Genomic DNA, 15,962 nt, shown 5'->3' with positions numbered 1-15,962 from the left:
CGAATCCCACAAGTGGTTTAAAACAATCCCAAATATTTCAATAGCTTAGACACCACTTAAAAGTTGAGCTCAACAGAGTCACTTTCCATTTTTCATGGCAGAAATGAGGCTTCCTTTGACAGGCCATATTTCTGCAGCACTGTTAAATGGTGGCTTTCCATAGCAGCATGATTTATGGCCTGCCTCTAGGAAGGACCATGTTAGGTGTAGGATATTAAAAAAAAAAAAAAAAAAAAAGTCTGTCTCCACATTGGAAGAAAAATAAGTTTGCAGAATGAACTTTGTGCCCCTCCTTTAAAAAAAAAATCTCAAATTTTTCATTTTTAAGTAAGAAAAAATAATTATGAGACTTGGAGTCTTATTTTGTTTTAGTTAAATCCCCCTTTCCTGTAATCGTGATCAATTTCAGTTATCAAATACTGATCTTGGCCAAGACCAGAGGAGAGCTTGAAGCCAGAAGTTCAAGGCCAGTCTGGGCAACATAGCAAGACTTCATCTCTAAAAAAAAAAAAAAAAAAAAAAAAAAAATGAAAAATAGCTGAGCATGGTGACATGTACCTGTAGTCCCATGTACTTGGGAGGATGAGGCAGGAGGATCGCTTGAACCAGGAGGTCAAGGCTGCAATGAGCTATGGTTGCTCCACCGCACCATAGCTGGATGTCAGAGCAAGACCTTGTCTCTAAAAAAAAAAAAATTTTGAAAAATACTGATCTTAAGACAGCAATTCCATCTCTCATGTTCTTATATCACATGTTGAATTTTGTTGGCAAATGAAAAAAAAAAAAAGCCAAATTCAAAAAGTAAAAGTCTAGTTTGTGTCCCAGAAATTGGGGATTCCATCTTGCTTTTGGGAAGTCATTGAAAGACATTCTCCCCACTTGGGGAAGGATGGAAATCCTCTGTCCCTTGTCTCTCTCTTTCAGATCACTTTTCACCATTGGGGGCTTTTCCTGGTCTAATTCCCATGCCTGCCCACTTCCCCTCTTACTTCTTCCTTCCTTTCAACTTTATTTGGGATCTCATAAAGGCCTGAGTCTTTCTTGAAAGGAATTTGAAAAGAACCAAGCAAGATGACTGCCATTTCAGGATGGAAACAGTATTTCAGGGCACACGCTGCGTCTCAATAGAACTCTCTCTACCATGTTTCTTTCTCTTCCCATCGTGGTTCACGGGAACATTGGTTTGGGAAGTGAGCCAAGCCAGTCTTTTGTTCTTATTTTTACTTATGATAATAGAATATTTTCAGTCTACAGACTTCTGCAGAGAGCGTGATTAATAACAAGGGTTGAGGCCAAAGAAGTGCTAACAACAAGGCTATAATTACATTATGGGTTTTTAGTGACAACAAAATAAACCATGGGAGAAAGCTCAAGGGACATAGGACCTCTAAAACACACTCACCCAAGTTATACAGCCACGTCAAACTTCTAGTTTCTAAACGCCTTGTAACAAGAGATGACAGGAATGTAGTGTTTTTAATCAGAGAAAGAAAATCCTCAAGTTAAACACTCAGCCTTTCAAAATAATTCTCTGCCTCTCATTTTGATGGCAATGGCCTAATGGTATCATGGTTTCAATTTCTCATGTAGCTGTTAATTTATGTTTAATATAAAACACAATTTTATACTTTATTCCTTTCTTCAAACTATAAGCAATCTTATTTTGCTCATCACCAGCTGCATATGTCTTATTGTTTGCAATCTGGAAAGTTCCCCTTCTTGGCCTAGTTAGATCCCAGTAGTAGAGGAGATGTATTTTCATTTGGGAATAATCTGTTCCCTGGTTATTTAATGGTATCATTATTATTGTATATGAATTAATTCATTTTAATGAGAAATTTGCATTCATTTCAGTCTACGAATCCAAGTTGCCTCATGCAATATAGTATCTTTTTATTTTAATCCAAAATGTCAGGTGCCCGTCTTTTCAGCAGACCTGTATTTCATGAATAAAGCTTTCCCTTTGGTCAGGCAATAGACAGAAAATTGTGTTTTGGAGAAGCAATAGGAAGAATAAGGGTGCGAATGCCAGATCAGCTGGATATCAGTCCCATCAATTCTTACTCTGAACAAGGTCGCATGACCTTGGGCAAATTACTTAACCTTTCTGTGCCTCTGTTTTCTCATCTATGCAATGGGGATGACCGTAGTTCCAGCTTATGGTGCTCTTTGCAGATGGAATGCACGGACAGAGCTGGGATCAATGTGTTGTTGCACAGGGCACCCAGGTGGGGTCAGTCTTCTTTGTATTCATTATGACTGGAGCTCCCTCATGCTCTTGTTGGTTCAGAAGGACATTTGAGAACACAGGACTGATTCACCACTTGATGCCTGGCTGTTTATCCCACAGGATCATTGATGGACGTGATCTGATGCCCCTGCTTGAAGGAAAAAGCCAACACTCCGATCATGAGTTTCTCTTCCATTACTGCAACGCCTACTTAAATGCTGTGCGCTGGCACCCTCAGAACAGTGAGTAAACAGACCTTTCCACGCTTCTCATGCTCCGTGCAACCTATGCCATGGGAATAGTTAAAACTAAAGGGCAAAAAGGTGGCTCTGCTCAATGGAGGCCAACAGGTGCCTCAATGTGTGCCCATGCTTTGCTTTGTCCTCTTTTCCCTCCTCCTCCTCTCTTCTCCTTCTGGTGACATAGTTGTCCAGGTAGAAGGACATCAGAAGGCTATGTCATTCACCTACCTGAACACCACCCACAGCTTCTCTATCCCAGCAGAGGAAGCTCCCTGTTCTCAACAGGGCGCTGTGGCTGGTCCTTTATTGCATGCACAGCTTCCCAGCTTCATTCCTGGTACTCCTCTCACACTGAGGACAGCAAGCCCTGTGCTCTGTGCATTGCTTTGCTTACACTTGCAGGCTCTTCTCCTGGAAGGATGTCTTGCCTCATCCGTCTTGGAGGGTACTGCTCAATGCCCCCCAGACCCTGCTGAAATGCCACCTCCTCTGCATGTCCTCAAAGCATTCCCCTCACTCTTCTAGCATGGCACTAAAGGCTAGAGAAGGAATGAATAGCATTTAAATGTTTACCTGACTTATTTTCCCAGTCTAAAGATAATGGATCGTGACTCACTGAATCTGTATTTTGTGTATCATGCGTATTTGCTACATTTAGATATTTAAAGCAAAGATAAAATGTTCTTCAGTACTATCCCATTTCCTGACCTGGGAGTTCTTTTAATTGTGCAATCGAACAGGATCTCTTGTGGGTTTTCTAATACTTGTTTTATAGTGGCATTTCCAATTAGCATACAGGAACAAATGGTTTATAATCTTAGGTGTGGTTATTGATTTCAAATCTTTCTTTCATATTTTTGAAACTTAGAATTACAGTAATATTCCTATCACTAAGATACCTGGCAGTCAATGGAAAGTGATGAGCAATTTATAAAACTATTGTATGTACTAGAGGTACCTGTTGAGGTTGGACTTTCAGTTCCTTCTTCGGAGGTAAAACAAAATTCCTCTTTTCTCTAAGGGGCTTTGGAGCTCTGCTTCTAGAATCTAGGACTGCCCCGCTACCCCGCCCCGAAGGAGGGGTGTGTAATAACCTCCTAGCTGCTAACTTCTTCTTAAACTTAGGGTGATTCCATTCCATTTTCCAACAAATCTTTGTCTCTTCCCCACTCACCTAGCCAATTTACCCAAGACTTATCATTTAAAGAGCAGCCTCCTTTTATTTTTACAACTTTTCCATGAAATTACAACCCTTCTATTAGCCACAGAAATCACAACAGGTTTATGCTTCAGAGTTTCTCCTTTAAGTCTGGGCAGTTTCCTCATGATATGTTCTAGAAGACAAAGAACAGCAGAAACATGGGCTTGCGATTTTACTTCTGGAAGCGTTTTATTCACATATCTCATCCATGTGGCTACAATTCCTAGTTTCCATAAGAATACTGCTTCTTTTTTAGATCAGTTTATAGCATCGACTTCTGAGCTTTGTAATAAATGAGGACTCTTAATTTCTTTTTATATGGAGCCGGCAAGGAATGTGAAGACAAAGTTTCTGTGACTACTGCGTGTTTGAATAAGTCTGTATCATGTCCTGAACCTTGCAAAATTGTATTTTAATAGAGCCAAATCCCCAGTTAGAGAAGCCGGAAGGAACATATTGGATCAGAGGCTGGAGGAACACATTATGTGGAGGAGTAAAGAGAAGGGGGACAGGAAGAGACAGAAAATAGGAGTGAGAAAAACAAGACCCAGTTTCTGATAGGCAACTGGCCGCGGGATAAAATTTACTTCTTAGACTCTGAATGCAATTCCTTCAACTCTTTTGCCTTGAACTGGTAACAAAAAAAGGAGAAATCACAGTATTTGAAGGCTAGAATCATTTATCGAGATAAAGGACCTCAGGAAAACATGATGTTTATGAATCATTTATGATTTATTTTTTCAGATGCTATCTGAAACTCAGCAACCATATTTGCTGTCTTGGCTTTTGTGTATGGCTTCATGTTTAGTCATTTTGTATTTTATCTTATTCATTTTTTTCTAGAAATATGTATTGAGCACCTACTGTGTGGAACATATCGTCTTAGCGCTGGCATCTGTCAGTGAGCAAAACAGACAAAGTTCCCTGCTGAAGAGTAGCTTACATTTTAGAGCATGAGGCACTGCTACCTGTGCCATGTGCTGGGAATACAGGGATGTGTAAGGAAAACGTGACTCTCATCCATATGGAGCTTTCTGTCACCTGGGGAAGACAGATCTTAAACTAGTACTAGTTGAGTGAGTCTGCATAGGTCATCTCAGATAGACTTTGGTAGGAGCTTGTCAGTAATCACTAGACTGTGGAACATATTCCATGAATCTTACATTCATGGATAAGAGGGCTGTCGCCTGACCTCAGAATACTTTATTAGAAAAAAAAAAAATGTAGTATTAGGGTTTAGTAGCAGGCAGTGGTATGCTGGAATCAGCTCCTGATCGTTCAGGAATCTTGCCAGTTGGTTGTTAAACCATTGTCTGTCTTCATTTGGCTGTGTTGTGGGTGTTTACACCATGGCAATTGGCAAACACAACAAATACAGGTTGCCTTTCTCCCTCGGAACCCTAGATTAACAACAGTTTGTTGGTACCAGTAGAACTGACTGCAGATGTTTTTAAGATGCAGTTACCGTTTGTCTTCATTACTTAGAGGATTAAATGTTATAATTCCAAACTCATGAAATACTGATTTTCCAAAAACTTATAGCTAGGATTTCATTTCCACCCTTTTAAAACATGAATCTCTTTTAAAATTTATATATAATGTCTTCGCTATAATTTAGTTGTCTTAGCAAATTGAATGACATAATTTAATTATGATCTGATATCATTATTCCTATTACATTTTACAAGAACTCATGAAAGCATGATTATAACATGGATAACTTTTCTTGCACTAAAATAAGAATTCTGAGTTAAAATTTACCATTCAATGGGTATGAAAAATTTTGGCTTTAACGTTTGACATATGAATTAATGTTATTAAAAATTCAACACAATGACAACTTGATTTTATGGATGGAATGGATCTTAGAGGGTAGGTGGATACTTGGCTCCAGGATTTTTAAGCTGATGACTGTAGTCTGTGAGATAAATACTCACATTAATGGAGAGTCCCCAAACCAGCTGGTCATACCAAAATCCATGGGATAGCTGTAGATATATTCTAGAATGCAGTGCAATATAGTACATAATTAATAGCTTAAACTGTTTTTGTACAGACAAATATGTAATCTTAGCATCATGTAGAAAAAAAAAGTCACATATATTTGAAATGTCACACTTTAGTCAGGAAAAGGGATCTCCATGAAGCTATAAAAATTACTTAGGGAAACAGGGCACCGATACCATTCTTTCCCTAGGAGAAGGATATAGACATCCTCACGTTGAACTAGCAGAGCCTCATAAATCCTGCTCCATTTTCTATTCAAGTTTTTTGGAAACTTTTTTCCAACAACAAAAAAATAAAAATAAAAAAAGCTTTATATTTTAAAAAATGACAATACTAGGAACATTTGAATGATTATCTTCTAGCTATTGTGAAATATACAATCAATTAATGTTAACTGGTGATGGATATTCCAATTTCCCTGATTTGATTATATGAGTGTTTCAAATGATCACGGGTACCCTGAAAATACGTACATCAAATATGCATCAATAAAAAGTAAATAAATAAAATTACAGCGAATAGCAATAGGGTAATGGAATTCATTCCAAAGGAATGTGTTCCTTTCCAGCTTTCTGAAAGATACCTTCATTTCAAAATAAGAGCTGAGTAAAGGTTTAAAATCAAAACCAGCTTACCATGGTAATACAAAGAAAAATGCTTGCATTGCTACTGTCTAGCCTTTTCATTTAATTAAAAAATTAATTTTGCCTCTAAAACACACCAAATAAAAGAGAAGAGATTCTCCTAACAGCCACTTATGAGTTAACAGCATCCGAAAGGCAGCACTTGGATTTCATCATCACTAGTAATTTTGGTGAGTACTTGTCAGATGCCCTTTCTCATCTGATCCTCTGAATTAGGATCTAAAGTGTCAGAAATGAAATATCGAGGGCTGAAACTGACCTAATATGAGATGCAGCATTTCCAAATTTAAGCTCACCGGCAACTATCCTGTATTTCAGCTGACCTTATAAAAGGACATATTTTCATCCTACTCTGTAACTGTTGTAGCAATTAAGAAAAAGCACATATATGTAAACCATTTCAAGGATAACTTTTAATTATTAGGATTTCTTTTCTTTGTGAACACTTCAAATGCTGCATTGCCACGAGCTTTTGATAGTTCAGGCATGCAGCCATTATTTCACTCATGTGCCTGTGAAGCCCAGTAGCAAAGTATACAACATTTGTACTTGTAATTGTAGCAACACAGGATGATGGTGTCCTGGGATGAACAGAATTTGCTTTGGAGATCTAGGAGAAGGAGTGATTTATGAGGTTAGAAAAGATTTCATTGAACTTTTAATTTTTTTATTAAATTTATTTTATATCATTATCATCCAAACACATCAGTAATAGCTTAACTTCTCCTAACAGTCATTTCCCACAGTGGAAAAAAATCACCACATAAATAGATTTTGTGTTTTCTAACACAGTCTATTAAACATATATTTTCTTATGGAACTTCATACCTTATAGACAGTATCAGACAATATTTGAGATAAACATTCAGTTTTCAACCAAAGTTGTAGTGTGTCTGATCTAAGATTACACTAATACTGTGGGAAAAAAAGTCCTGGTCATTACTCTTGATAATTTGCTACAGTGCAAACTTACTTCCTTATAGAGACAAAGTAATCAAAATTGAATTTTCTTTCTTGAATACAAAAAAAAAACCCCAAAAAACTTGGTGTGGCTGAATGCTCAAATGCCCTCTTCCATCTAAACTTGGCACCCAGCTTATTCTGATCTTTTTGCCAGGGGTCACTTCTGATCTTTTCCCCTTGCATTCTCCGTCCTACCGTTTCATTGATTTTCTACAGTATTTTATACATCTCTTTTCCCCGACTTCAACATGGGGCGTCTCTCAGTTCTCCCGGAATGTCTGCTTTTATGTCTCTAAACCCCCGCCAGATTTGCTTTCATATGCTCTCAGACCTGGTGTTTTCTAAATAGACATTTTAGTTCTAACCAGGGCATGCAATATTTAGCAATTTTTTGTGTCTTCCTTACTTTCGTATCTTCTATACAAAAATGTTTTGTAGGTGGTTATAGACGTTTCCCTTTGTTAATCTCATGTTCTTGAAATTTGTCATCTCTTTTTGTGATCATTATGTATCTTTTGGAGACGTGCTTGATGACAGTAAACACTGATGTTTATTGCATATTTACTGTCTGCAGGACACTTTGTCAAGAACATTGTATTTGATATCTCATTTAATCCCCTGAATTAGAAGAGATTATGATTATATTAGTTTCAGATTTGACTGTAACAGAAAACAATAAAAAAAAAGTTTACATTAGAGAAGTTTTTTTTTGTTTTGTTTGTTTGTTTTTTGAGATGGAGTCTCGCTCTGTCACCCAGGCTGGAGTGCAGTGGCGTGATCTCGGCTCACTGCAAGCTCCGCCTCCCAGGTTCATGCCATCCTCCTGCCTCAGCCTCCCGAGTAGCTGGGACTACAGGCTCCTGCCACCATGCCCGGCTTTTGTATTTTTAGCAGTGATGGGGTTTCACCATGTTAGCCAGGATGGTCTCGATCTCCTGACCTCGTGATCTGCCCGTCTTGGCCTCCCAAAGTGCTGGGATTACAGGTGTGAGCCACCGTGCCCGGCCTTTTAGAGAGAGGTTTATATCTCCATCTCATGGGCAACATCCAGAGACAAATGGTCCAGAAAGTCTCTGGGGTGCAGAATCTTTCAAGCGACTTTTCCACCTCCTGTAGAATGTGACAGCTTCATCTTCATGGTAAGTGATGGCTGTGTCTACCCTAAATGCATACAATGGTGGGATGGATGGGAAAGATGAGAAGAAAAAAGTGCATGGCTACTACTTCCCAAGGAAGATAATCAGACTCTTCGCAGAGGCCAGAAGTTGGTCACCTGTTCACACCTAGCTTCACAGGAGGCTGCAAAGGAGAGTTTTGTTGTGAGTTTCCATGTACCCAGAGGAACGTTCAGTGACTGTGGGAGGCTGGGGGATCAGCTAGCTATCTCTCCTCCCAGTGTTATTTTTCCCAATTATAGATGGGAAGACAGAGAGGTAGAAGGTCACATTATTGGCATACAGTTGCAAAGCTGATGGCCAAGTTGGGATTTGCAACCAACACTGTCTGCCTTTGAGTCTGTCTCCTGTTAATCGAAATGTCTTCCCCTAAGACAATATGTTCTTTTACTCACAATTATAAATCATGACTCCTCAACTAACCGTGTGTCTGGACATCTCCGTGCCCCCATGCACTGAGTCCACGATTCATCCACATCCTCTTATTCCCCAAATGTGGACATCCTTGGTGTTATCAGGTCTCATACTCCTTCCACTGGCTCCATGCCTGATCCTCATGCTCTCAGCTGCCCTCTTCCCTCTCCATGAATGTTCTTTCCTGGGGGCCAAATGACTTATGCCCCCTGTACAATTCCTGATGACTGCCCATTTTTGACACCAAGCAATCCCAAAGCAAATGTACTTCCAAGCTCTCTGCCTTCCTCACTCTGTTATCTGCCGTGATCAGATCGTAACCTCCAGTGCCTCACAGTAGCCTGTTGGTCCTTCAAGCTGGAGGTGGTGCAGAGCCATTGTGTGATTTCAGGCAGGATGCTCCGGATGGATCCCAAAGGGACTGTGGAGTGTATTTGGCTTCTTGTCTGCTCACACTGGATTTCATGATGACAGCTGGCTCCTCGCCTCTCTTTCCATCCCTTCCTCCTAATAACCATCATCTCCTTTTTTTAAAAATTTATCCAACAATTTTTGTTTTTTTGAGGTAGAGTTTCGCTCTTGTCACCCAGGCTGACATGCAATGGCACGATCTCATCTTACTGCAACCTCCACCTCCAGGTTCAAGCGATTCTCCTGCCCCAGCCTCCCAAGTAGCTGGGATTACAGGCGCCCACCACCACGCCCAGCTAGTTTTTATATTTTTAGTAGAGACAGGGTTTCACCGTGTTGGCCAGGCTGGTCTTGAACTCCTGACCTCAGGTGATCCACCCCGCCTCGGCTCCCAAAGTTCTGGGATTACAGGCGAGGGCCACTGCACCTGGCCCCAACAATTTTTTATTGGGCCTCTATTCTATCTAAGATACTAGGCACTACACATGTAGGAGATGTGGGAGATACAGTCCCTGCCTTCAGAGAGGAAATAATCCAGCCAGAGAATTGGAGACCTCAAGTGTTGACTGAGTGATGAAAACTGGTGAGAAGAACAGAGGAAGACTGGTGACTTCCAGCTGGGAATTCAGATGGGTTCATGAAGGAGAACATAGCAGGGCTTTGAAGAACAGCTAGAATATCAATATGGAGGCAAGGAAGGGAAAGTGAGGGAAGAGTCTCATATACATCATACACCCACTTTGTTCCAGGTTATATATTTCTGTCCCTTAATATGCAAAGCCCAAGGCTTAATAGAAGGGAGTATTTCATCCTCAAATACTCAGGCATCAGTTGAGAAAGCTTGTGTTGCTCTCAAATTGCCTGGCTGTGAAGCAGGTGCACCCAGCCACCAGCGCTGCTTCCTCATCCTTCTCACTGTTGTATCGTGAGCTCCGGTGCTGCCAGCTGCAGGAAGCAGGCAGAACTTATCTACTGTCAGCCATTTTATATTAACCAAGGGCTGAATAGTTAGGGGGTTTGTGCTATGGTAAACAGATGGCAGTGAACCTCAGGGGTCCGAAACAGAGCTTGGGGCCAAGATGCTTCTGGTGAACGTGCATGTATTAAGTTAGAAGACACATGATCTGTGGAGGCTCAGGTATGGACACACTGTAAAATCTTTGGGTCTAAGAAAAGATTTGAGGCATTAGTGTGGGGTGTCTGGATGAGACTAGGGTAATGTATGGAACAAATTTTTAGGTGGATTGCAGGAGTCAGGAGGGCACCATGGGATGGGTTTTCAGACACCAGTTCAGTAGATGACATTAACTTTTCTGTAAACTTACTGAGGGGACAGGCCTAGGGTTCTTTGTGTGGGGGTTCCTCACAATGGAAAAATGGAACAGTATGTGAAATGGTTCTTGAAGAACTTCAAGATGGCAACAGAGGCACATGCTGCCAAGACTGAAAACCCAAAATATCTGCGTATGCCTTCTATGATATATACATGCAGTCTTCCAAGCACCCAAAATAAATCTCACCAAAACTACCAGTTGAACATCATTCATCAAGGGAAGTTTAAATCTGAGTGATACATTAAGAGCCAATGTGTTGAAGCCATGTAGATTTATTAATAGTTTTCCATATACTTTAAGAATCCTTAGCAGAAAAAAAAGTCTTATGACATGTATTACAGTAGCAACAGATTGAAGGGCAGATGGAAACTGAATTGTTTCTTGCGTAAATTGGCTGCAGCTTTCTGTTCACAGTTAACTCATGTATAGTCTCTACTATAGACCCAGCCTTCTTCTGACAGCATCACATATAGGAACCAATTTTTAATCCTCAAAGCAGGGAAGAACTATTATTACAAACATATAACAGAGGAGCAGACTGGGACACAGAGAGGTGAGAGCAGCTACGCCCAGCATCACGTATGTAAGAAATTACAGAGCTCATGGTTGAACCTAAACTATTGCTGCTCAGAGCTACGCCCTTAACCAAGTCAGTGGCATGAAAAACCTTGACCAAAGCACCTGCTGTCTAGCTAGTGCATTCTCTCTCTCTCTTCCCCCCACCCTGCCCCCGGGCTCCTCTGTCTATGCAAGTCTCACAACACATTATCAGGCTAAGAAAGGCAAGTGCTCTTTTATAAAGACATTGCTATCGTCCTGGAACGAGAGAGTCTTCGGGCCCCTGGCACCACCCCTTCTCCATCATATTTGTCTTGTGAAAGCACAGCAACTCTACCTGTCTCTGTTCCTTCTATACTGCCCATGGATCTTTGGTGCCTTTTCTGTCCCTTAGAGCTGTTCATTCATTCATGCAGTTTATCACCAAGCCTTGGAGACTTGTGAGGATTGTCTGTCTCAGTCCAGTTTCTGACTCATTTTATCAAAAATAAAGTTTGTCTGATTTTATCGTTTAGCTCTCAGAGGGTTCGTGTGTAGGGAGTGGCGAATTTGTGCTGTGATAACCATTAGACCTGACATTTCAGGGGCTCAGCCCATCCAACATTTATTCTCACTCTTGCTGTAGAACAGAGCTTCTCAACCTGGGTACTATTGACATTTGGGGCCAGATCATTCTCTGTGCTGGAGGCTGCCCTGTGCATTCTAGACTGTTGAGCAGCATCTGTGGCCTCTCCCCACCAGGTATCAGTAGCGCGTCTGCCCCACCGCAGCTATGACCACAAAATGTATCTTCCGACATAGCTAGATGTTCGGGAGATAACCGTGTGTTCAGTGCCTGTCTTGGTGGGAAGGTGGGGGTCTAGGAGGAGAGGGTTCTGCCATCCATTTGTCAGGGACCACCCTGACAGAGGCCCCATCATCTCGAATGTCACCGGCAGAAGAGACAGCTCCTCTGGGCTGTGGCTGGGAAAAGACATACCACATACTGCCCACGTCTGGCCAGAATGGGCCGTGCAGCCTTTCTGACTTCAAGGAAGCTGGAAAGTGTTCTGGAGCACTTGGATTACTCAGGGTTCATTATCCCCAAGAAGGAGGTGTAGTCTTGTTTTTGTGGCCTCAGAGTTCCAGGTCGGGGCACCTTGCTTTAGCCGCTGTGGGTTAGAAGCAGGGGCTGTAAGGGCACAGTCACGTCGTGTGATGCCTCTGAGTGTCTGTCGTGTGTGCACTGTCTTTACTTCTCCCAAATGGGCTTTCCAGACCTGGTTTTGTTTTGTCTCACATGATGGCTCTGAGACTTCTGCAAGACAGCAGTTTAAACATTCAGAGAGGCCTGGAAACGAGTGTCCCAGGGTCCGGATTGTGCCCAGCTCTGTTACGGAGTGTTGTGACCGCTCTAAGTAGAGAATTCAGAATGCAAGATGTGAGAGGCTTGCATCATTATGAGAGGCCAGAAGCGTTTGGGGCCCTTTCACTGTGTTAGCCAGGATGATCTCGATCTCCGGGCGACAGAGCGAGACTCCATCTCAAAAAAAAAAAAAGAAAAAAGAAATACTGTATACAGCAGGGGTTGGTAAACTATAACCCACAGACCAAATCTGACCTATGTGTGTGCGCGCGCACACACACACACACACACACACACACACACTATACCTGGCCTGTTTCAAACAGCCAATGAGTTTGAGGCTTCATGAGCCTTCACGAGAATGAGGCTTCGAGGACCCTTTTCAAGAGGACGTTGTTAACATTTGTAGGCGATGTAGCATGACCCTGTTCCCGGACCAAAGCGAGGGTAGGACTGCTATTTCTTGCAGCCCAACAAGAAGATGCAGATGAACTGGGGAGGAAGAGAGTTTTTATTTCTGTAACCGGTTACAGGGAGAAGGCCTGGAAAATATTGCCCAGACCAACTCAAAATTACAGCTTTCTGGAGCTTGTATACCTTCTCAGCTATAAGTTTATGTGCAAGTGTGCATTCATCTAAAGACATAAGTCATTAACTTCTTTTAATCTGTAACTAAGGTCTGAGTCCTGGAGACCTTCCTCTGGAGCCTCAGTAAATTGACTTCATCTAAATGGGTCCAGGTGCCTGGGGTGATTACCCTCATCTTGTCTGCTGCTACATCGTGGAGGTTTGGGGAGTTCCTTCAGACCCCTATAAACTTGTTTGTGGAGGTTTGGGGAGTTTCTTCAGACCCCCAATAAAACTTGTTTAATCCTAAATGGGTCCTGTTAAGAATGCCTTCGTTATCTTGTCATGCTTCGAGGCCCAGGAGAGGCCTGGGCAAAACTCTTGGTGGGCTTTTGTTCCGTTCCAGCCTTTGTATGAAGACACTGGCTCTATCAGCTTTTAAGATTTAACTTCACCACTCGGTCAGTGCTGGAACAGTTATGATGGAGGCCTGTGTTAGTGAGACCTGGCCTGCCACAACCCGACTCCAAGAGGTTAAGAGGGAGCTTGTGCTAGATACTAATACTGATTTTAAAAAATATTTTAGTACATAACGAAAGTTCTGGCTTGCGCCCTCTCTATTTTTGTTCTTGGGGGAGCTCGTGTGCTCATTTTTGGGACTTCCTTGCCAGGGCTCCCGCTTCCTGTGGCTGAGTTGCTGTAACTCGAAGTAATAGAAATCGCAACGTCTCTTCCTGTTCCAGGGTCAGAAGCCCCTGTGGTCCCCAGGCAATCCCAGGGAACCCAGAGGCCTCTTTATTTCTCTTTGCTCGCAGCTTAGTTTATTTTTAATAAGATAGCTGCTTTAGGATCCTGTGTGGAGGATGCTGAATCAGTTTCTGGCTTAGGCATCAACTTTTTCTCACTTACATTCTATCTGCCTTTTTGTCAAATGACAACAAACTTTCTTCTCACATGAGTTGAGTCACATTGTTTAGTGGTGATTTTATATAAAAATATGTTTCACCAGATGGATGATGATTTCCTAGCATTTTGTTCTAGCACAGTGACATAACAGTACTATATCATATGTCACTGATATCTTTGACCATTACTTGTGACAATTCATTTTCTTAATTTGGGGGAGGATTTTAAAAATCTCAGTAGAATTATTGTCCTCATCACCACTTAGACTACTTAAACAAGTAAAAAAAAAAAACTGTCCACTTTAATTTCCCTGTGTTCTGTATATCAAATTTAATAATTCCTTTTCCAGGTCATTGGATCTCAGTTATAAATGAGTCTCAGTTTCCAGTTTGGTAAAAATATTTATCTTTTTCAGTGGTGAGGGAGAAACAGTTTTTTATCAGAGCAGTTGATGATAATTTTTAAAATACAGTAGTGAATAAACATTTTTTAAAAATTTAACATTTTTCTAGTATATGAGGATACTCAGGATGAAGTATGTTATCAAAATAATTTTGGAATACAGGACTAAATATACCTATGAAAAATATAAAATGATGCCAGGCATGGTGGCTCACACCTGTAATCCCAGTGCTTTGGGAGGCCAAGGCAGGAGGATTGCTTGAGCCCAGGAGTTCAAGACCAGCCTGGGCAGCATGGAGAGACCCCATCTCTACAAAAGAATTTAAAACATAGCTGGGCATGGTGGCATACACCTGTGGTCCCAGCTACTTGGGAGGCTGAGGCAGGAGGATTGCTTGAGCCCAGGAGTTCGAGACTGCAGTGAGCTATGATCATACCACTGCACTCCAGCCTGAGCGATAATGCGAGATCCTGTCTCTAGAAAATACAAATCGAAAATATAAATTAAACAAAAGAAGGTGACTCTGCCAGGTGCCTTCTATTTTATCTAGTGACTGAGTTGTGCTCTTTATCTTTGAAATGACAGTTTCAAAGATATCAGTTTGGAGATGTCAGTTCCTGGGTTCCTGATGAATAATAGAACAAGCTCCCAAAGTAGGGGTTGTTATCTCGTGAGCCACTATACAATAAAAAGTGCAGTTCTAGTTCTCTCTTTTCAGTAAATCTAAAGTGGTCCAGAGAAACAGCACAGGGACTAAGCAATCTACCTTTTTAGGAAAAGTTTTTTAAAATGCAAATGAAAGGATAAAAAGGCAAGCAACCCCAGAGCATGCTAAAAAATTCTTTAGAATAATTAATTCTTAGTTCTACACTTGTCTGAAATACCCAGCAACACCACTGCCATTCCCAGGCCAGGGTGCCTGAATCTCTTGACTGGGCCTGACGTCGATCAGATCTTCCAGCTCACACTTGGGGAGGATTGTGCTCTGGTGGTAATGACAGGATCCTGTGAGTGCCTTTCAAAAGCAAATGGAAAATACGGGCTCTTTACATGAATTTATTCCAGGAGCCTGTATTCTCCTGGGGTTTTAAACACACAGAGGCTTGACTCGAATGTCAAGTTCAAAACGCCCTCTAAATTTGCATCACTGGGAGCACGAGCAAGAGAGGCTTCCTGGCTCGCTTCTCTATGTACCCACTTTCTCTCTCGGCTGACCCTGATGAAGGATTCTAAGTGGCTGCAAATGGCAGGCTCTGTCAGCCTGTCTCCAAAAAGTCTTCTGAAGGAAATTTCTATACCCTGGAAGAAAGTGTGGGATGAGAGGAGTGGATGGGAAGCATCTTAAGGTTACTTGCTGCCTTTTGAAACCCTGCTGGAGATGGTAACCAAGTCCTGGAATTCTTCCTGCAGCCTGGCGTGTCTGTGTGTCAGCTTGACCTTATCTTTCTGAAGCAGGTGCACTGAGCCCATGTAAAGTGCACAGATGTCATGTCCTGCTCTCACAGAATCAGCTATGCCACAGACTGCAGGCGTCTCATTATGAATCTTCTTTAATATATTCA

The 15,962-nt window shown here is 41.6% G+C and overlaps 1 protein-coding gene across 8 annotated transcripts in view; it reads left to right on the top strand.

Moving 5' to 3' along the window:
• LOC105478088 (steroid sulfatase) overlaps positions 1–15,962 on the top strand; it is a 428,088-nt gene that overhangs the window by 174,014 nt on the left and 238,112 nt on the right. For all 8 annotated transcript variants that reach the window (XM_071089045.1, XM_011735064.3, XM_011735060.3 and 5 more), the window contains one exon: positions 2,351–2,472. In XM_071089045.1, coding sequence (XP_070945146.1) covers positions 2,351–2,472 — 122 coding nt within the window. The remainder of the gene's footprint in view (positions 1–2,350; positions 2,473–15,962) is intronic.

Source organism: Macaca nemestrina, chromosome X (assembly GCF_043159975.1).
Source record: "Macaca nemestrina isolate mMacNem1 chromosome X, mMacNem.hap1, whole genome shotgun sequence".
Lineage (NCBI taxonomy): Eukaryota > Metazoa > Chordata > Mammalia > Primates > Cercopithecidae > Macaca > Macaca nemestrina.
This window is presented reverse-complemented; position numbering and strand designations above follow the sequence as displayed.